This window comes from Staurois parvus, unplaced genomic scaffold, assembly GCF_062004578.1.
Source record: "Staurois parvus isolate SC_StPar_1 unplaced genomic scaffold, SC_StPar_1.0 ptg000609l, whole genome shotgun sequence".
In the NCBI taxonomy this organism is placed as follows: Eukaryota; Metazoa; Chordata; class Amphibia; order Anura; family Ranidae; genus Staurois; species Staurois parvus.
The window spans coordinates 617026-639798 of NW_028318405.1; the positions used below are offsets into that span (position 1 = coordinate 617026).

Here is a 22773-nt window from a genome sequence, read left to right on the forward strand (position 1 = left end):
CATCCCCAAACTCTTCCCACAAAGTAGGGAGCATGAAATTTTCCAAAATGTCTTGGTATGATGATGCCCTAAGAGTTTCCTTCACTGGAACTAAGGGGTCAAGCCCAACCCCTGAAAAACAACCCCACACCAAACTTTACACTTGGCACTATGCAGTCAGGCAAGTACCATTCTCCTAGCAACCACCAAACCCAGACATGTCCATTGAATTGCCAGAGAAGTGTGATTGGTCACTCCAGAGAACACATCTCCACTGCTCAAGAGTCCAGTGGTGGCTTGCTTTACACCATTGCATCCTACACTTTGTATTGTATTTGGTGATGTAAGGCTTGGATGCAGCTGGTTGGCCATGGCAACCCATTCCATGAAGCTCTCTGTGCACTGTTGTTGTGCTTGTTGTGCTAGTCTGAAGGCCACATGAATTTTTTAGGACTTCAGATATTGACTCTGCAGACAGTTGGTGACTTCTGCTCACTGTGCACTTCAGCATGCGCTGACCCCACTCTGTCATTTTACATGAGTTGCTGTTGTTCCCAGTTGCTTCCACTTTATTATAATCCCACTAACAGTTGAGCGTGGAATATTTAGTAGCCAGGAAATGTCACGGATGGACTTATTACACAGGTGGCAACCTATCACGGGACCACGCTTGGAGTCACTGAGCTCCTGAGAGCGATCCATTCTTTCACAAATGTTTGTAGCAGTCTGCATGCCCGGGGGCTTGATTGTATACTGCAATAAAGAACAAAAAAACACACAAGCCTTGCGCGTTAGGTTGTAGCACAAATTTTCATTCAAAATTCTACTAATGTCTAACCCACACACAAAAATGTAAAATATTACAAGCTACACAGTCCTCAGATGTGGTGGCTGTATTCGGTTTATTTTTAGACCAAGTACTATTTCTGCAAGTACAGAATATACCTGTTTATCTTGTTGCAAAAGATGAGGTTGCAACGAGTAAATAGATATCCAACATGTCAAACCTTAAATTTGTGTGCACCTGTGAAATGGCGACAAACTTCAATAACCTATATTTTCTGTAGGCGATGCTTCAAAAGCCCCTATAGGGTATCATTTTAGTGTTACAGAAGAGGTTTGGTGCTAGAATTATTGCTCTCACTCTGGCGTGCGCAGCGATATGTAAAATGTGTATAGCAGTTGATGGTTTCATGCATAGGTCCCCCCGAGGGGAGGTGGGTTGGGGGCCTCAAGATTTTGTTGGTGGGGGATGTTATGTGCTTGGGTGTAACTTTATTTTTTTGCTTACTTTTTTTTTTCATCACATGGGGGACACAAAGTCCCCTATGTGATTATATTTAGGTGACAGGTTCTCTTTATTGAGACATGTAGGGCTAAAAGATCCTGGATGTCTAGTCAGGTCTCCACTAAATGTATTGTAATGCAGATTGCATTGCAATACATTCCTCCTTGGCTATTCTAGCTGGGGAAAGTGACAAGATGACCCAGAAGTGATGTCATACAGGTCTCTTTCAGGACCACAGCAAGAAGGGGAGGAGAGCGGATGTGTGTCCTCTCTCCTCTCTACCTACTGACACCTGCCATGTCAGTCTGGGCCCGCAGATGGGCAAGCAGCCCGGAATACATGGCGAGGCGTGCTCGCGGGGATGGGGGGGGGCGCCGTTACCCGGGGTGTGTGGAAGCAATCAGGAATCAGTGTAGCAACCGGACTGCTATCTCCCCCTTCATGAGTCTGCCTGTCAGCATTATACACAATCCTGGTGGCTGCAGCCAATGGATTGTGTGTAAAACCACCCCGCTGTCAAGTCGCCTCACACTTAATTGAGAGCTACAAGACGCCTACCACGGAATCAGACAGGACTTGTAATTCATTTATCACAGATTGCTATGAAGAAATTATGTGGCTGTGTGGACGGAAAGGACAGAATTCCACCTGCTGTCACAAGGGGGGGGGGGGTGCATGTTACAGAATATACCCTAAATATGGGCATAACATGTAACATGCTCCAAAAAGTGAACTTATCCTGTAATCTAACAGCTGGAAACCCAAATCTTTAATAGTGAGGAGGCTGGCTTAGCCAAATGCCCCCTTATTGGCTCTTCCATTCCACATGACCATAGCTCAAAGGCCAAGAAGTTCACTATTAGCAGTTGGTCACCATGGCTGCAAAATTGAATACTAGTTTGCCAGATCAGCAAACTGAAAAAGGCTGGGTTCACTTCATGATGCATGATTTGAACCCAACTTTCATCCCTAAAAAATTATTATTTTGACATATTACAAAAAGAAATTAGCATTGTCCCAGGTTCAGACGCAGAAACCCCTGAGCATGCATTTGTAGGTACCAATAAAATTCATCAGACATTGAGTGAAATCCAGGTTTTGAAAGAACATTGTCATAATAGTGATGGGGCATCCAAATTCCATTCAGGTCCTCAGAAAAGGGCCAGAATCCATAAAGTGTCACCTTTTCACAAACTTCAGCCGCCACGCTCACCATCATGAGGCCAGAAGACAGTCGATGAAACTTAAGTCCCATACTTTTCCAATGAGCACCCAATCTCCGGAGGTAGTCTGGGTTGAAGAAGACAACTCTGCTTTTCAAGTCAAAGTCTTTGATGGTGTGAAGTGCCCGAAAGGAGACCTCTGTGTTCATTAAAAATGAGAAAGCTGGTAGAAGGATCAGAGAAGAGCCATACTCCTTCACCTTGGTGATAAATGGTTCCTTCTCCTTTGTGAGACTGCTGAACCTAATGAAGGAGAAATAAACAACTTCACTTGAAATATCAATCTTCAGCCTACTCCTTAATTAGCTCAAATAGTTTGTCTAGATAATTTTCAGGTAGAAAAAAAATATAAATTCATTGTTACAGGAAACAGTTAAAAAAGAGTTCCAGGTATGGAGAAGTTAAAAAAGTTAAAGAAGAGTTCCAGGTATGGATATTTTTACATAGTTACATTGGTCCAGATTAGACCAATGTAACTATGTATATACTGTACCATACCTTTGAGATCTCTCTAGAACACATGTTAAACATAAGGCCCGTGGGCCAAATGCAGCCCACCTGGCCATTTCATGTAGGCCTCACACCTCTCCTGCAGCTGCGGAACCCCTCTCATCTCTGCCCCCCAATTTGTCTCAGCAGTTGGTAGCAGAGAGGAGGTCAGAACTCCTCCACCAGATGCTGCCCTCCTTCATGCAGCCACAGAGGTGCTTGTCTCTGCCCCCCTCCTCCGTCTTTGCAGATTGCTGCAGAGGAAGACAGAACTTCTCCTACAGATTCTGCACCTCTCTGTGCAGCCACAGCACTCCATCATCTTTGCCTCCCTGGTTTCAACATTAAGCAGACTCCAACAGCTGACTCCAGCCCTCCTCTGGTTCTCCTCCAGACCTCAAGCTATCTGCTTCCTAGTTTTACCCCCAGATTCCCAGCAGCAGCACAAGGTAAGTTGGGTGTATTTTGATGTAAAGGGTGGGTGGGGAAGGATACTGCCCTTGGATTGCTTGGATTGCTGCCCGCTCTGTTCCTTCTCCCCCTCTTTTCTCCTGGCAGTGGCAAGGGACCCATTAACAGAGAGCGAGGAGCACCATAAGAAATGTAGTCTCAGAAATAGGCGTCCTCATTCTAGGCTGAAGGGAGCAAACTACAGACCCAGCAGGCTGTGCAAGAGGAGGAGAAAGCCAAGAGGCCGGGAAAAGAGAGTCTCCAAGCGGTACAACAGGCAACAGAGTGGTGAGAGGACTGTGCCTAAAAATGATTAATATATGTGGCGCTCCCAATCTGAGTTAAATATAAAAAATATATAAATCAGCTCAATATATCCCTAAAACATAATCTAAATAATAATCCCAAAAAACATCTTAATGACCAGAGAGGACTGTGCCTGGGACACCGAGAGAGAGAGAGAGAGAGAGAGAGAGAGAGAGAGAGAGAGAGAACCACACTGTCCAGCACCACCAGAGTGAGAGAGACAGAGCCACTGATGGGGTACAGATGTGCTGCAATAACTTAGAGTGAGCCAACGTCCAGCCAATGGAATCTTTGCTACAGTTTTGCTGGGTCTGGTGAGAGGGTCAGTCATTATCCACCACCACTCGGAGGGACTGAGCCATTAGAAACTACCTAGTCAGTGGCTCTGTAGCTTTAATATTGCCTGCAGGCCTTTTCGATTGCCTTAGTGCATGCCAACAAGCTCCAGTGTTTTAGCCAGGGAAGAGTCAGGACTAAAGACTGCCCCTAACTGTAGGTGCCCCAAAGTCCTTACCCATTTGCTAGTTAAAGAGGTATCATACCCCTGCCCATTCATTAGAGTGCACTCAAATCCAGTGTAGAGTTATATTCATTCTTGCTGCATTTAGGGTTCATTGATACTGGCTAGTGGTATAGAAATTCATATATATATATTTTTTCTGCTGCCTAATTTGGCATAGCTTTGGCTCTGTCTAGTAGATTGTGTCCAAACTTGCCTGCTGTGTGTTTAACTCTCTTCAAAATGCTTTTATGTCTATCTGTATCATCAGAATAAGTGTGTTTACCAGTAAACAGGTGTGTCTTTATTTATTGGCAACACCCCACAGTCAGGCGAAAGGTATTTTACACTTGTTTTGTTACTTGTGCTAGCAGTGATTTTATTCAGCCAAGTGTGCCAGAGGGGCTGGGTTTGTTCTTGGAGTTGAGAGGAAGAACAAAGGACCCAAAATTACCAAGCGGCACCTTCAGGGGTGGCACTACATATCCTCCAAGTTGTGGCGGCTTTAAGCATTCTCCATTTACACATTTTTGTTGCTTGTCTATTGTACAAAAGTTATGAGACTGAGTAATGGAACCGGCCCCAGACTGTGCTTGTGTATTTCCGTTAGACTACTGCTTTCCCGTCTGAACACCGACCACAGACACCACAGAAGACCATACAAGACTAGACGACACCAGTCATGAAGTAAACCAGGAAACAGACTACTTTATTTTAACCCAGATACAAGATATATACATTCAAGGGAACAACCTCCCCCCCTGTATAATGACACAGGGTGGGGCAATCTACCTTTAGAAACAAGAGACACACCAGCAGACAGTCCCATCAGGAGGGAGGGCTGCGGCAGAAACCCCCACCAAGCCAATACACATAAACACATACATCCCATAATAGTTTGCTCCCAAGCAAGACACACAATAGAACAATGGAATGCAATCACATGGCATTAAACAATGAACAACCCCCCACCCCAATATTAGGACAGATCACCCTGTACCCCTTACAGGCACAGGGTGACTTACACATAATAAGGATATGGGGAGCTGAGACAGGGGTCTCCCCACCTCTCCAAAGTGAGCTGTGTTCCATAGGTCCCCCACCCAAAGTGATTCCCGTCACAGACTGTAACAACTTAATGGAATGTTATTCCTTTGTATGTTTTAAATTGTGAAAATTCCTATCCATATCTTTTTGCATAGGATTATATTAGTTTTGGAAATGGGAGCACATTTCTACATGCACAAGTCTTTAGGAAGACACTGGCACTTACTTATCGATTAGGATGCTTGGGTTTGCAGTTACAAGATCAGTCTTTGTCCCCACATCGTTTGTCCTTTTCAGTGGAGGTAAATTTAACCTAAAAAGAAAAAAAATGGGAAGAGATGATGATTGATTTGGGATAAACGGTAAATTACTCAACTATAAACCGTATGTCAGTATGTCTTCAGTATCTTTATTCTTACCTGAACACAAAGTCAGCCTGGTCAATCTCAGTGCCGCAAAAGCTGCTGTTTAAAATGCCACCATTACCCACCACCGCACAGCTTCTGATTTCTTTCTGGAAAGGAGACTTCTGCAATGAGAGTGTCATTGTGATAGAATGGAATCCATGTGCTGGACTGCTTATCCTCAACATGTACAGCTAGCCAAGTGATGGGGAGCACATCTACTCTGTCACCCATTCCTGTCCACACACAGGATGGTCCCCCAGACAAACTGTGGCATGATGGCAACCAATTTAAATAACCCACCGGGCTGCCAGTACTCAAGCATACCCTGGTAGGCTCCCAGCATTGCCTAACCAGCACTTACCAAGTAGCCCATCTCCACACCTGTTTTTGGCATTATGGCAATGGACCGCAATAGCAGGAACAGCCAGCACCATTTGTTTCCAGAAGACGTCCCCATCTTGAGGTTAGGAGAAGAAAAAACCCAAAGAAGGAAAGCTTTTTAACAGATTACTATAAGCCGATGATTTAAAATGTACATACTTTGGTTATCCCAGTGGTAAAGGCACATTCCTTAAAGTTGCAAACATTACAAAGAACTTTATTGAGAGAAGTCCATACCGTTTAGAGGGGCTTGCCAGACTCCTGCACCGCATGCAAAGGGGATGTGAGTGGTGCCAATAATTCTTCATCTTTCCTCCCATTCTACCATCTTAAAGGTAGGTTTTATGAGATACTGTACAGCCTCACAGACTACAGCCTTGCTGTGGCTTGATCCTTCAACCCTTGCCAAAATGACCCAGACAGACTCCCACCAGATTATTCATAACTGAATCCTACTTCCCATGTTGCCACTTCCTAAGTTCACATCTCTCTGCTACTATGAGGAACTGCACCAGGCATTCCTATGCTCCCACACTACAACTTGAAATTTGATATACAATTCACTATGCTGTACTACTGTGAAATACCTGGAGCTCCAATACCAAAAGGCACACACAAGTACATAATTTTAGCTCAGGATATACAGTTGGATAAATGTTCTATGTTTACGATGTATCTGGTCTACAAACCAAAGGCTCTGGATGGACAGTTGGATAAATGGTTCTATATTTAGGATGTATCCGGTCTATAAACCAAAGGCTCTGGATGGACAGTTGGATAAATGGTTCTACATTTAGGATGTATCCGGTCTATAAACCAGAGGATCTGGGTGGACAGTTGGATAAATGGTTCTATATTTAGGATGTATCCGGTCTATGAACCAAAGGCTCTGGATGGACAGTTGGATACATGGCTCTATACTTAGGATGTATCCGGTCTATAAACCAGAGGGTCTGGATGGACAGTTGGATAAATGGTTCTATATTTAGGATGTATCCGGTCTATAAACCAGAGACTCTGGATGGACAGCTGGATAAATGGCTCTATATTTAGGATGTATCCGGTCTATAAACCAGAGGCTCTGGATGGACAGTTGGATAAATGGATCTATATTTAGGATGTAACCGGTCTATAAACCAGAGGCTTTGGGTGTACAGTTGGATAAATGGCTCTATATTTAGGATGTATCCGGTCTATAAACCAGAGGCTCTGGATGGACAGTTGGATAAATGGTTCTATATTTAGGATGTATCCGGTCTATAAACCAGAGGCTCTGGATGGACAGTTGGATAAATGGTTCTATATTTAGGATGTATCCGGTCTATAAACCAGAGGCTCTGGATGGACAGTTGGATAAATGGTTCTATATTTAGGATGTATCCGGTCTATAAACCAGAGGCTCTGGATGGACAGTTGACTAAATGGTTCTATATTTAGGATGTATCCAGTCTATAAACCAGAGGCTCTGGATGGACAGTTGGATAAATGGCTCTATATTTAGGATGCATCCGGTCTATGAACCAGAGGCTTTGGGTGTACAGTTGGATAAATGGCTCTATATTTAGGATGAAGCTAGACTATAAAGCAGAGGCTCTGAGTAGACACTACAGAGTCTTAAAGGAATTACTGAAATAGCTTTAATAATTTGTTATTATATGTGGTTGTCTAACAAGGTAATACTGAGAACTCCAGAAGAATTAGACAACCATGGCCTTTGGTCAGCAAATAGCTTAATGTAAACCTTTTTGTATCCAATAAACTGAAATTATGACACTGAAATTATATTTACTTTGTGTCTTTATCTTGTTTAGAACAAATTAAAACAATCATCCCATTTCAAATTGTTCCAGGAAAGTGGCTGTTTGTGAATTACTCAACTTTAAGAATGGCTTCTATGGGGGAGGGGAAGCAAACTAGACCATAGGACCAAACAAGGAGTTTTTATACATTGCTCGGAAAAATTAAAGGGACGTTTTTAAAAATCATCAGATCTCCTGCTGGATGTCTATACTGATATGGACTGTGTAATGTGTTAGGAATGTAAGGATGCCCCATCGTTTGATGGAAATGAAAATGATCGATCTACAGAGGACTGCATTCAAAGACACCCCAAAAATCAAAGTGAAAAAATGATGCAATAGGCTAGTCCATTTTGCTGACATGTCATTGCAGCAACTCAGAATGGTAGATTGTATGTACTCCAAGTGCTTGTATGCATGCCTGACAATGTTGGGGGAGGCTCCTAATGTGACAATGGATGGTGTCCCGGTGGTGTTTCCTTGCAGATCTGGACCAGAGCATCACTGAGCTCCTGGATAGTCTGAGGTGCAACCTGGCAGCATCGGATGGACCGAAACAGAGGTGTTCTATTGGATTTAGGTCAGGCAAGCGTGGGGGCCATTCAATGGTATCAATTCCTTCATCCTCCAGGAACTGCCTGCATACTCTCACAACATGAAGCCCGGCATTGTCATGCACCAGGAGAAACCCAGGACCCACTGCACCAGGAGGAACCCAGGACCCACTGCACCAGGAGGAACCCAGGACCCACTGCACCAGGAGGAACCCAGGACCCACTGCACCAGGATGAACCCAGGACCCACTGCACCAGCGTAGGGTCTGACAATAGCATTGCGGCATCACCGTAAACTTGCTGAATCATTGTCAAACATCTCTGTTGCAGATTTGCCCCGTTTTACATTTGCTCTTGTTTCTTACTTTCTATCCATGATGAAATAGCAGACGTGGTAACACACGTGGTCAGAATAGCACCAATTGCACAGCTCCCGCTGTACACAGGACAGTGTCTTTTGGCACACATACTTATGAAGGTTTGTGCTCCCTGTGACTGTGAGTTCAGTCCTGTCCTAACTTCTGTTGGCGTGTTACAAAACTAGTCTCAAAATTTTTTGATACCACCTCATATATATGTGTATATAAGAGGACAAGGGCCTCTTCCCCACAACCCTGACCGGGTTGTTCTAGCAGATTGAGGGGGGAGACTAATCAGGATTTGGAAGTCCCTGTAATATAACAGTCCCCAAAATCCCCCTTCCCCCATGTTAATAAATATGGGTAGTAAAAGTAGTAAATAAACAAACAGGACATTTGGCATAAGTCCTTTATTAAAAAGAAAAAAACATTTAAAATGTAACTCCATCATTAATCACATTGTTCAGTGACGTAGATCTATGTCAATCCCAATGAATGACACCTGCTGACCGACTGAAACTGAAGATGAGATCATGTGACTTACAACAGATTTACACCATGGGACTTTATTTTAATAAAATACTTTTCCCACTCGTGGTGTGTTTCTTTATATTGTAATTCGTTCTTGTGAATTGGTAACCAGCAGTACTAAGTATTCCTTAGTCATCTGTGTGAGGGCGTGATATCTGGGAGTCCCCTTACTTTAAAGGGGGCTTAAAAAATCCCAAGAAGTCCTCCCCAGCAGACCCTCACATTCACTAGGGATGTGGGAAGAGGCCCTTGTTCTCATCAACATGGTGGCAGGGTGAATCTAGGGCCCCCATGTTGTTGCCTGTATGGTTTTGGAGAGGGCCACATGCTCATCTCCCCTTTTCTCACCAGCCAGACTGTCAGAAAAGGATCTGGTGTCAATTTTTGAGGATGGCCCCATGTTTTTCTTGTTTTTTTATATGGTGTACCCCCCTAGGACCCATATCAAACTCAAAGAATCTGATATGGATTTAGGATTTTGCGGGGAACCCCATTGCTTTCTTTTTTTTTTTTATGGTGCACTAAAACAAATAACATCATTGGCTTATAGGATGCAGGCATCCAGCCCGCATAGTTTCATCAGCCAATCAAGGCTCTATTTTTGTTCACAGTCAGTCAAACATTGCTCTTGTGAACCCTAGATAGCAGCAGTGAAAATGGTGTGTAAAATCAAATTTACATTCATGAAATTTCTCTCCCATACTCACCTTTGGAAAGAGATTATAAAGTCCCTCAGTGACATTTTTGGTTTCTTTTTCTGCATCGTAGTGAATGGTGTGTCCCATCGGAGTGTTTTCCTGTGTCACAATCATTGAGTAGGAGGCATTGCAACATGTCTGGAAATTGCTCCTGAGAAGGTGAAAATAAGATAACAAATCTATCGAACAGATTCAGTAGTATGTTTGAAAGGGAACTTGTTGGGGCAACCCTATGAGAGCGGCACGTGTGCCAAGATGTTTTTCAAGTATGCAAGCTTCAGGATTGTACTCTTCCTTCACTACTTAGGGAGTCAAGTTCACACAACATCCATGGAACCACACTTTACTGTCTCCCTCTTCTCCCTCTTCTTCCTCTTCCCCCTCCCACCATCTCTCGCTCTCTCCTTCATATATATATATACACACTGAAGATTGCTCAAAGAATTAAAGAAACATTTTGAAAACCCATCAGATCTCAATGGGGAAAAATCTCCTGCTGGATCTCTATACTGACATGGACGGGGTAATTTGTTAGGAACATAAGAATGCCGTTTCGTTTGCTGAAATTGAAAATGATCGGCCTACAGAGGACTGAACTCAAAGACACCCCGAAAATCAAAGTGAAAAAATTATGCAGCAGGCGAGTCCATTTTGCTGACATTTAATTGCAGCAACTCAAATTGGTCCTCAGTAGTTTGTATGGCCCCCACGTGCTTGTATGTATGCCTGACAACATCAGGGAATGCTCCAAATGAGACCATGGATGGTGTCCTGGGGTATTTCCTCCCAGATCTGGACCAGGGCATCACTGAGCTCCTGGACAGTCTGAGGTGCAACCTGGTGGCATCGGATGGACTGAGACATGACATCACAGAGGTGTTCTATTGGATTTAGGTCAGGTGAGCGTGGGAGCCATTCAATGGTATCAATTCCTTCAGCCTTCAGGAACTGCCTGCATAGTCTCGCCACATGAGGCCGGGCATTGTCGTGCACCAGGAGGAACCTAGGACCCACTGCACCAGGAGTAACCCAGGACCCACTGCACCAGGAGGAACCCAGGACCCACTGCACCAGGAGGAACCCAGGACCCACCGCACCAGGAGGAACCCAGGACCCACTGCACCAGGAGGAACCCAGGACCCACTGCACCAGTATAGAGCCTGACAATGGGTCCAAGGATGTGTTCTGACACATTTCTATTGGCAATTTCAGCTACATTGGCTCTTTTATTGGATTTGTCTACATGGGGCAGCGTTTTCTGCCCTGTGCATCAATGAACCTTGGCCACCTATGACCCTGTCACCGGTTCATTGGTTTTCCCTCTTTGGATCACTTCCGGTCAGTCCTGACCACTGCAGACCAAGAAAATCCCATAAGAGCTGCCATTTCAGAGTTGCTCTGACCCAGTCGTCTGGCCATTACAAATTGGCTCTCATCAGGTCACTCAAATGCTTACACTTGCCCATTTTTCAGCTTTCAACTAATGAACTTCGGGGAAAACATGTTAATATAGTGCCTTAACTGGGAGACGTGCTAATTGCTTTGGCCTAATGACACATTGAAACCAGGTCCCACAACACCTACTAATTACTTATTGTATTCAATAAAGTAGCGCTGATACTTTTTTTTATTTTTTAGGAGAAAATAGTATCTGCGTTACACATACAGTACTTACTGCACCAGCTTGTGTTCTGTTTGGTTCTCGATCCAAGGGCATCCTTGTAGTGCCTTAACTATCTTAAAAAATGCTTCTTTAGTTAATCTACAGAAAAAAGTAAAATAGATTGTAACAAGGCTAAAATGTCTTTGTGGTGTGTTGTGGTATCAACCACCTTATTATTATCTGTCCAGTGATGAGATTAGAAGTTAGGAATCTAGCGCATTAACCACTTGACCCCTGGAAGGTTTTACCCCCCTTCATGACCACAGCATTTTTTTGCTATTTGGCACTGCACTACTTTAACTGGTGATTGCTCAATCATGCAACACTGTACCCAAATTAAATTTTTATTGTTTTTTTCACACAATTAAATCTTTCTTTTGGTAGTACCTGATTACCACTAGTTTTTTTTTTGGCTATATAAAAGAAACCATGCAGAAGTTTTTGAAGAAGAAAAAATAACAATATTTTCTCTTTTTGTTATAAAACATATCTAATAAAAAATAAAATTTCTTCATAAATTTAGGCTAAAATGTGTTTTGCTACATGTCTTCAGTAAAAACAATCCCAATAAGTGTATATTAACTGGTTTGTGTGAAAGTTATAGCATCTACAAATGATGATATATATCCTGGAATTTACACAGCTATGACACTCTACTGGTAATGGCGGAGCGACTTATTGTGAGACTGTGATAGTGTGATGGGCAATCTGGTGCTAACAGACTCTTACTGGGAGGTACACTAACTGACTGACTGACATCACTAGTGACATTAATACAGTGATCAGATATAAAACCGTACACTGTCAGTGTACTAATGACACTGGCTGGGAAGGGAATAACATCAAGGGGCAATAAAGGGGTTAACTGGGTGCTTAACAAGTGTGTAATATGTGCTGCTTTTACTTACAGATCTGGCTGTTTTTTCTCCCTGCTTTGCAGGGAACAGCCAGATAGCTGATCTGCGTACAGAGCCTTGTGTGTTTGTAAATACAGGAATCTGTGCTGTGATTGGCTACAGACGAACAGCACATCTCAGCCATAAATAATTGGCCGGGACCTGATGACAAAATCCTGCTCTAGCCAGTGACAGTGCAGGTTATCGGGGGGGGGGGGGGCGCACATGTATGCCCCAAACCCAGAAGAAGCTGGATGGCGTATATGTATATCATCCAGCCTGGCTGCTCCACTCATTCGCAGTAAATGTAATGCGGTCAGGCGGCAAGCAGTTAAAGGGTATATAAACCAATGAAGAACTTCTCTTATTTGCTCCCTGGTTAAATATGCCATTGAAAGCATTTTATTATATTTGTTCTAAAAGTTACAGTACGCCTGACAACACCTTGACACACCTCACTGGCCTTTTTCGTGGCATTGGCGCAGTAAAGGTTTCTTTCTGGCAACTCAACAATGCAGCTCATTTTTGTTCAAGTATTGTCATATTGTACTCTTTGAAATAACCACACCATCTTTTTCCACAGCAGCCTGTATTTCTCCTGAGGTTACCTGTGAGTTTTCTTTGTATCACAAACAATTCTTCTGGCATTTGTGGTTGCAATCTTTCTTGGTCTACCATCAATTTTCACAAGATTCTCCATGCCTTTAGAGCTCACACACACCCCCGAAACATCAGGGAGCCACCACCATGGCTCACAGTGGGGATGGTATTCTCTCCAAACATAGCGCTTGGTTGTGACCATAAAGCTCTATTTTATTTTTCTTACTCCAGATTACAGTGTGCCAGAAGCTGTTAGGCATGTGAAGGTATTGTCAGGCATATTGTAACTTCCTTTTTTGTGGCATTGGCGCAGTAAAGGCTTCTTTCTGCCAACTTGACCATGCAGCTCATTTTTGTTCAAGTATCGTCATATTGTAGTCCTTGAAACAACCATGCCGTCTTTTTCCAGAGCAGCCTGTATTTCTCCTGAGGCTACCTGTTGGTTTTATTTGTGTCCAAAACAATTTTTCCAGCAGTTGCGGCTGCAATCTTTCTTGGTCTACCTGACCTTGGCTTGGTATCAAGAGATCCCAGAACTTTCCACTTAAATGATTGAACAGTACTGACTGGCATACTCAAGGCTTTGGATATCTTTGTATATCCTTTTCCATCTTTATAAAGTTCCATTATCTTGTTACGCAGGTCTTTTGACAGTTATTTTCTGCCCCCCATGGCTCAGTACCTAGCCTGCTCAGTGCATCCACATGAGAGCTATCAAAATCACTGACATTTATACACAGACACTGATTGCAATTTAAAAAACCACAGATGTGGGAAATTAATCTTTAACTGCCGTTGTCACCCGTGCGTGTCACCTTGTGTGTCTGTACCAAGGCCAAACATTCCAGGGGGCGGAGACTTCTGATCCGGGCCATTTGGGGGATTTCTGTTATCATTATGATTTAAAAAGGAGCCAAACAACTATATGACAATACATGGCTTCATATGATCACTACCCTTAAATAAAAGACAGTTTTTGACATGATCAGTCATCTCCTAGATTGTAAGCTCCCAGGATCAGGTCCTCCTATCCCTCTTGTATTGAACTGCATTGTTGCTGTATTGTCTCCCGTTATATTGTAAAGCGCTGAGCAAACTGTTGGCGCCATAAATCCTGTATAATAATAATAATATATAAATCCTGTATAATAATAATAATAATAATATTAATATATAAATCCTGTATAATAATAATAATATTTTCAATATCAATGCCAACATTTCATGATTTCTACCAGGGGAGGCAAACTTTTAATTGTATCACATTTTTGTTGTGGGGTTTAGATATGCTTTGACTAAAAAAAAATAATTATGTGAACCTGAATTACTGTTCTATAGTAGATATAGTAGAACTGAACATATAAAGGTTTATTTAAATATTTGTGTAAACATATATATATATATATATATATATATATATATATATATTTTATTTTATTTTTTAGATATATATATATATATATATATATATTTTTTTTTTTTTTAATGAAAAAACAACACTGTTTTATTTATATTACTCTAAAGAATTAAGCAAATAGAGGAATGACAGAACTCACATGTTCATTGTAGAATGTAATATCAGGGTTTTTAGATGTGAACACTCAGCAGCTGATAGCATAGCTCCTCTTTTCCTTGACCTGTGAAAAACAACTGGATATCAGAATACCACATCTTTGTTGTGGTGTGCCCAGCTGCTATGCACCCAATCAGGAATAGAACCTGGGACAAAAATGCAAGGGGTCAGTCTGGGGTCTGTGCTATGTGCTACACAATCCTTAAAATTGTGCATGCCCGTGAAATTATGATAAACTTCATTACCCAAAATTGTCCATAGGAGACTTTTTGAAAAGCCCCTACAGGTTATCAGTTTAGGGTTAATCATGAATGATGGCCCTAGATTTATTTTTCCCACTTTGGCGTACATAGATGTGGCACCCTCTAGTTTAGGTAGGATTTTTGTTCTGTTTGTCAGAGGCTTGCTGGAAGCTTGGGATGAGTCAGCCTGGGAGTGAGGCAGTGAGGTTACCTCAGGACAGCCTTGGAGGCTTTACAGGTCAGGGCTTCTGGAGCCTTCCCACCCTTCCAGAAAGCTCTGGCACTCTCTAGAAAAGGGGTGGAGGAGGGGAGGAGGCCTGGATTTGCATGTTTGAGGGAATATGGTCAATAGGCAGCCTGGCATGGTGGCTGGGAGAGCCCTTAAATGTGGGAGACCCTGAGCAGCAGGGTAGTTGTTTGAGTCAGGTGGAAGATGGAGTGAAGGAAGGTGTTAGTGTATGGAGCCTGGGAGGGGGCCCCAGCAGAGAAGGTGGACTACCTGTAGACTAAAGCTGGACAGAAGATTCTCCCCCAAAGTCTCCAAAAGAGGACAGCCCATCAGCAAGGAAGGAGCCAGCCCAGTGTAAGACCTGAAAGTAGCTGCAACCTACTAAGCTACAGGACATCTTTGTTGTGGTGTGCCCAGCTGCTATGCACCCAATCAGGAATAGAACCTGGGACAAAATTGCAAGGGGTCAGTCTGGGGTCTGTGCTATGTGCTACACAAGCCTTAAAATTCTGCATGCCCGTGAAATTATGATAAACTTCATTACCCAAAATTGTCCATAGGAGACTTTTTGAAAAGCCCCTACAGGTTATCAGTTTAGGGTTAATCATGAATGATGGCCCTAGATTTATTCTTCCAAGTTTGACGTACATAGATGTAGAGCCCTCTAGTTTAGGTAGGATTTTTGTTCTGTTTGTCAGAGCCTTGCTGGAAGCTTGGGATGAGTCAGCCTGGGAGTGAGGCAGTGAGGTTACCTCAGGACACCCTTGGAGGCTCTACAGGTCAGTGCTTCTGGAGCCCTCCCACCCTTCCAGAAAGCTCTGGCACTCTCTAGAAAAGGGGTGGAGGAGGGGTGGAGGCCTGGATTTGCATGTTTGAGGGAACCTGGTCAATAGGCAGCCATGGTGGCTGGGAGAGCCCTTAAATGTGGGAAACCCTGAGCAGCAGGGTAGTTGTTGGAGTTGGGTGGAAGATGGAGTGAAGGAAGGTGTTTTGTGCATGGAGCCTGGTAGGGGGCCCCAGCAGAGGAGGTGGACTACCTGTAGACTAAAGCTGGACAAAAGATTCTCCCCCACAGTCTCCAAAAGAGGACAGCCTGTCAGCAGGGAAGGAGCCAGCCCAGTGTAAGACCTGAAAGCAGCTGCAACCTACTAAGCTACAGGACATCTTTGTTGTGGTGTGCCCAGCTGCTATGCACCCAATCAGGAACAGAGCCTGGAACAAAATTGCAAGGGGTCAGTCCGGGGTCTGTGCTATGTGCTACACAAGCCTTAAAATTGTGCATGCCCGTTAAATTATGATAAACTTCATTACCCAAAATTGTCCATAGGAGACTTTTTGAAAAGCCCCTACAGGTTATCAGTTTAGGGTTAATCATGAATGATGGCCCTAGATTTATTCTTCCCACTTTGGCGTACATAGATGTGGCACCCTCTAGTTTAGGTAGGATTTTTGTTCTGTTTGTCAGAGGCTTGCTAGAAGCTTGGGATGAGTAAGCCTGGGAGTGAGGCAGTGAGGTTACCTCAGGACAGCCTTGGAGGCTCTACAGGTGAGGGCTTCTGGAGCCTTCCCACCCTTCCAGAAAGCTCTGGCACTCTCTAGAAAAGGGGTGGAGGAGGGGAGGAGGCCTAGATTTGCATGTTTGAGGGAATCTGGTCAATAGGCAGCCTGGCATGGTGGTTGGGAGAGCCCTTAAATGTGGGAGACCCTGAGCAGCAGGGTAGTTGTTGGAGTTTGGTGGAAGATGGAGTGAAGGAAGGTGTTAGTGTATGGAGCCTGGGAGGGGGCCCCAGCAGAGGAGGTGGACTACCTGTAGACTAAAGCTGGAAAGAAGATTCTCCCCCACAGTCTCCAAGAGAGGACAGCCTGTCAGCAGGGAAGGAGCCAGCCCAGTGTAAGGCCTGAAAGAAGCTGCAACCTACTAAGCTACAGGACAGTGTGAGTACTTCTACACCCCCTTGGGCCACAGAAGGGAGAGGGCAGTGAGGTGCAATACCCAACTAGTTCTCATTGGGACTACTTCACTGTAGATCTTCCAATCCCTTGCCCAGGGATACCCTCAAGGCGGCCAACTGGATGAAGAGAGTTTTATCTGGGGTTTGAGGAGGTTCATCAAAGGGGACTCAGTGCTCCATACTAAGACTGTTGCTGATTTTTGTTCATTTTTGCTAAGAAGTTGAAGTCCACTGAAGTTGTGTAACAAAACCAAGCTCAAGGATGTTGTTTTACTGACTTCAGGTGAGAGTGCTGGAAAAATGTGTGTTGTCTGGCTATGCAGAGCTTAGGGATGACCCAAAAACTCTGCAGTACTCAATACTTTTTTTATCACTTTTATTGTTATTACAGGAAATATAAATATCCCCAGTGATAGCAATAAGCAGTGACAGGTACTCTTTACGGAGAGATATGGGGTCTTTTAGACCCACGATGTCTCCTCTGCCCCTAAAAGCATCTGATCAGTGTGATCAGATATGTTCCCTATTTTAAAAAGGCTATGTTTAAATCTGGAGGATCCGGAAATGATGTACACTCAGCAGCCACTTTATTAGGCATACGTTGCTAGTGCCAAGAAAATCTCCCCCACACCATTACACCACTAGCAGCAGCCTGAACTGTTCATACAAGGCAGGATGGATCCATGCTTTCATGTTGTTTATGCCAAATTCTGACCCTACCATCTGAATGCTGCAGCAACCAGTCAGCCCATTCTCCTTTGACCTCTGACACCAACAAGGCATATTCCTCCACACAACTGCTGCTCACTGGATATTTTCTTTTTTTCAGACTATTCTCTGTAAACCCTAGAGATGGTTGTGCATGAAAATCCCAGTAGATCATCAGTTTTTGAAATACTCAGACCAGCCTGTCTGGCACCAACAACCATGCCACGTTAAAAGTCACTTAAATCCCCTTTCTTCCCCATTCTGATGCTCAGTTTAAACTTCAGCAAGCTGTCTTCACCACATCTAGATGCCTAAATACAATTTTAGTAGAATAGTTATTTGTGAGCCACCAGGAGTTAACTTACTCTATTATTAGTGTTAATTGTGTGCTTAAGTGAATATTAATTAAATATTGGATCGCCAGGCACTAATTACACCCTCTCTAGGTGTATGAAATTAAACTATGAATTCTTATACTGTACCGCGCTCCAATATTATCAACCTTTTGTGATTAACCTTTTTTGGTTGTGTGAATTTCTTAATATACCACCTATAATCCAATCATTACTTACTTCTATGGTGCTTAAATATACAATTAACATAAATTAATTTATAAATATGAATTAAAAAATTATATGTGATTATAACAAATATTAATAAAAAATTAATGAAAAATTGGAATGTCAATTCTATGTGAATAAAATAATAAAAAATTAATAAAACATTAAAAAAAAAAAAAAAAAAAAAAAAGGGAAATGTCAATTATTTTCTTTGAATTTGAGATGGTGTTGTTATTCAATTTAGTTAATGTGATAAGTCTGTGTTGGCAGCTTGAACCTCTCCCTCGTCTCCTCTCCTCTCTTTGTGCTTTCTTCACTGGCTGCTTTGTTTATTCCTCCATATACGGAACATGCAGAGAAGGGAAAAGAAACATAGTGTCTTATCCGGGATATAAGTGATTTATTGCTCTTTGATCTCCCACTCACATTGTGTAAATGTAAATAACGCTTTGAATACAATGTAACAAGATCCTGCTTCAGCCAGCCTGGCTGATGTGTTTGCTTGCAGTAAATATACTCGCCGTTCCTCTGTGCATGCGTGATAACGTCACCGCCCCTCCCCTACGCGTTACGCTACAGGGACTCGTAGCTTCCTCTGGGGGATGTGGATTTGCATCCACAGAGGAATGGCGAGTATATTTACTGCAAGCAAACACATCAGCCAGGCTGGCTGAAGCAGGATCTTGTTACATTGTATTCAAAGCGTTATTTACATTTACACAATGTGAGTGGGAGATTAAAGAGCAATAAATCACTTATATCCCGGATAAGACACTATGTTTCTTTTCCCTTCTCTGCATGTTCCGTATATGGAGGAATAAACAAAGCAGCCAGTGAAGAAAGCACAAAGAGAGGAGAGGAGACGAGGGAGAGGTTCAAGCTGCCAACACAGACTTATCACATTAACTAAATTGAATAACAACACCATCTCAAATTCAAAGAAAATAATTGACATTTCCCTTTTTTTTTTTTTTTTAATGTTTTATTAATTTTTTATTATTTTATTCACATAGAATTGACATTCCAATTTTTCATTAATTTTTTATTAATATTTGTTATAATCACATATAATTTTTTAATTCATATTTATAAATTAATTTATGTTAATTGTATATTTAAGCACCATAGAAGTAAGTAATGATTGGATTATAGGTGGTATATTAAGAAATTCACACAACCAAAAAAGGTTAATCACAAAAGGTTGATAATATTGGAGCGCGGTACAGTATAAGAATTCATAGATGCCTAAATACATTGAGTTGCTGCCAGGGGCAGACTGACAACTCATGGGGCCCCCGGGCAATAGGGGATCATGGGGTCCCTGTGTCCTTGCCCAAACTCCAGAAAGCCTATGAAAAAGGTACCTGGGGCATCTTATGGGGCCCCCTACTGACCCCAGGCCCTCAGACAGTTTCCAAATGGTCAGTCCGCCCCTGGTTGCTGCCATGTGTTTGGCTGATTAGCAATTTGTGTTACCGAGCAATTGAACAGGTGTACCTGATAAGGTGTTCGGTGAGTGTATCCTCATCATTTCTGGTTTCTTATACCATAGAGGCCATCAGAGACTGGAAGGGCCTCCATGGTCAGCTGGAGAAACGATGGGAAGGGAGAGCCCAATAAAGCCATGGAAGAAGGTTGGAGTGGGGAGACGTACCTCCTGCTGCTTGTAAAAGCAATCCTGCAGCTCATTAGACACTAGGATTGCTTTTATAAGAAATTTGACCCTGGCTCTAAATAACGGTACCAGAATGATGCCTATAGCTGCAGGAACCATCCTGGTATAACCACTTAAAATCCAGTGATATACTGGTACATCACTGGTCATCAAGTACAGACTTATACAGAGTGTGGTAGCCCATGGGAACAGTACCAACATTACCAACATAATATGCACAAATTTGGCTAGAATGGGACTTTAACAGTACCAGAACACACATTTTCTCATAGAAACTTTTTTAGTTTCCTTTCAGGCATACATGTTTCCAGTTGTAATCAAACACAGCTAGTGCACATACAGTACATAGTGGAAGTACAACAATCACACAATACAAACCCTAATCTGTTTTCCTAGATGGAAAATACCCGAATCATATACATCAAGGGAATTTTTCCATGTTAATAATAATAAACAGATTTCTTCTCAATGTGTTTCATGGTCTACCACTTCATCAAGAGATAATGGGGTGTAAGCACGTTACGTTGCTGCAATTCACTGTACTATACAGCACCAGTATAAAAACTTCAGTACCCAAAATTGTCCATAGGCAAAGTTTTAAAAGTCTCTATTCCTGGCTGGATACGCAAGATGTTGCCTTGCCTTTGGTGGTGTTCTGCACCAGCGAGGGAGCAATTTCATTAAGGTAAGTGAAAACCTGACATGGTTCTTATTCCTTCTGCAAAGTCTCTCTGCCCCCCTCTCTACCCCTTCACTCACATACAAAGGATGGAGCCCACCACACTTCTCCAGTATTATCTAACCCCAAAGACTAACCGGTGGTGTCCAGGTCCCGGCTGGCTCTGCAGACTCTGATAGAAGACGTAGCATGCCAACCCAATGCTCAATGTCAGGAGGATCTTCCAACGTCTCACCATTATATGATGTGATACAATGATAGTAGAGCTGATTGGGATATCTCGGGATGTGCTGTGAGTAATTACACTCTGTGCAGGTAGAAGTGACCCTGTAAAGGTGTGTCTCTATTACCACAGACAACAATACAACACCTTGTGTAAACTTTATAAAAGAACTCCATATAGTTAATTCCATATCTGCATGTTTAAAGATACACTTGTTAAACTTCAGGATTTCCACTGCACTGATGATGGCCAAATAGCCTGAAACAGCTGTATGCAATTTGAAATAAATGGATCCATACTATTGGGCTACACTTGCGCTATACACTAGCAGTTCCGGATGTACAGCTGGCCAATGTGGCACAAAGCAATTATTATTATTACTATTATTATTATACAGGATTTATGGCGCCAACAGTTTGCTCAGCGCTTTACATTATAAAGGGAGACAATGTAGCAACAATACAGTTCAACACAAAAGGGTCAGGAGGGCCCTGCTCCTTGGAGCTTACATTCTAAGAGGAAGGGGCTGGTGGTACAAAAGATAATAACTGTGGGGGATGGACTGGTAGGAGAAATAGAAGATTTGGTTATTAGCTGAAGGCAGGATAGGCTTCCCTGAAGAGATTGCCCAAAAGTGCGCAGAGTAAGCCGGATAGATTGGGGTTGAGAGTTCCAGAGGATGAGGGAGGCTCTGGAGAAGCCCTGGAGACAAGCATGGGAGGAGGAGACAAGGGAGTTAGAGAGTAGGAGGACGTGGGAGGACTGGAGAGGATGGTTTGGTTGATATTTGGAGACAAGATCGGTAATATAATTTGGGGCAGAGTTATAAATGGCTTTATATGTTAATGTTAGTGTTTTAAATTTTATTTGTTGGGCAATGGGAAGCCAGTGGAGGGATTGGCAGAGAGGGGTGGAGGACACTGAATGGAGGCCAGTGGAAGGATTAGCAGCGAGGGGTGGAAGACACTGAGTGGAGGCCGGTGGAGGGATTGGCAGAGAGGGTGTCAAGGTCCTAATTTTCCTCAGGGCTTGTGCTGCTCCATGTGCTGGCATCTATCTTAGGTGTCTGCAAAGCATTGTGGGATCCTTTATGCTTTCAGCCCTCTGCGGCTTCTCCCCCAGGAGGTGGCGGCTTATCACATTTAAGTCTGCTGTTTGTAGCTGTCCATTGCATTCGTGTCCTGTCTGTTGCACAGCAGCAAGCTCCTGTTCAGCTACTCATTGCTTTCCTGGATACCGACTTGGCTTTGGCTAACACTCCTCCTGGCTTCTGACCCCGGCTCTGGCGACCATTCTTCCTGGCTCCTGATCCCGGCTCTGGCGACCATTCTTCCTGGCTCCTGATCCCGGCTCTGGCGACGATTCTTCCTGGCTCCTGATCCCGGCTCTGGCGACCATTCTTGCTGGCTCCTGATCCCGGCTCTGGCGACCATTCTTCCTGGCTCTTGACCCCAGATTTGGCTACGATTTCCACTGTTGGACTTGCATAGACTCTTGTCTTGTTTCTATATTAATAAACCTACCTTTAATTGCACCTCCTTGTGTGTCTGGCTCCTCGCTCCCTGACACTACACGAATGCCATGAATCCTGCTGGTGCAGGTACGCCCTCGCTCCCTATGTTCGTTTCCAGACTTGATCAGCAGGATTTCTTGCTCCTGGTGCAATTAGACCGGTTGTCACTCCTGTGGTCGCTCCCGCTGCTGCTCCGGTTGTTGCGCCTACCTCTGCATCTGCTGCTGCACCTGCGGTGTCCAGAGGTATG

At 43.3% G+C, this 22773-nt stretch overlaps 1 protein-coding gene across 1 annotated transcript; it reads right to left on the reverse strand.

Moving 5' to 3' along the window:
- Positions 1-770: 770 nt before the first annotated feature.
- Positions 771-14805, reverse strand: LOC149449634 (alpha-2,8-sialyltransferase 8E-like). The gene is made up of 6 exons (XM_089692972.1): positions 14726-14805; positions 11686-11772; positions 10020-10161; positions 5701-5810; positions 5508-5594; positions 771-2733 (listed from the first exon to the last, which is right to left on the reverse strand). Exons 1-6 carry the CDS (start codon positions 14785-14787, stop codon positions 2274-2276), a joined length of 948 nt encoding a protein of 315 aa, XP_089549098.1. The 5' UTR covers positions 14788-14805; the 3' UTR covers positions 771-2273.
- Between the last annotated feature and the right edge of the window lie 7968 nt (positions 14806-22773).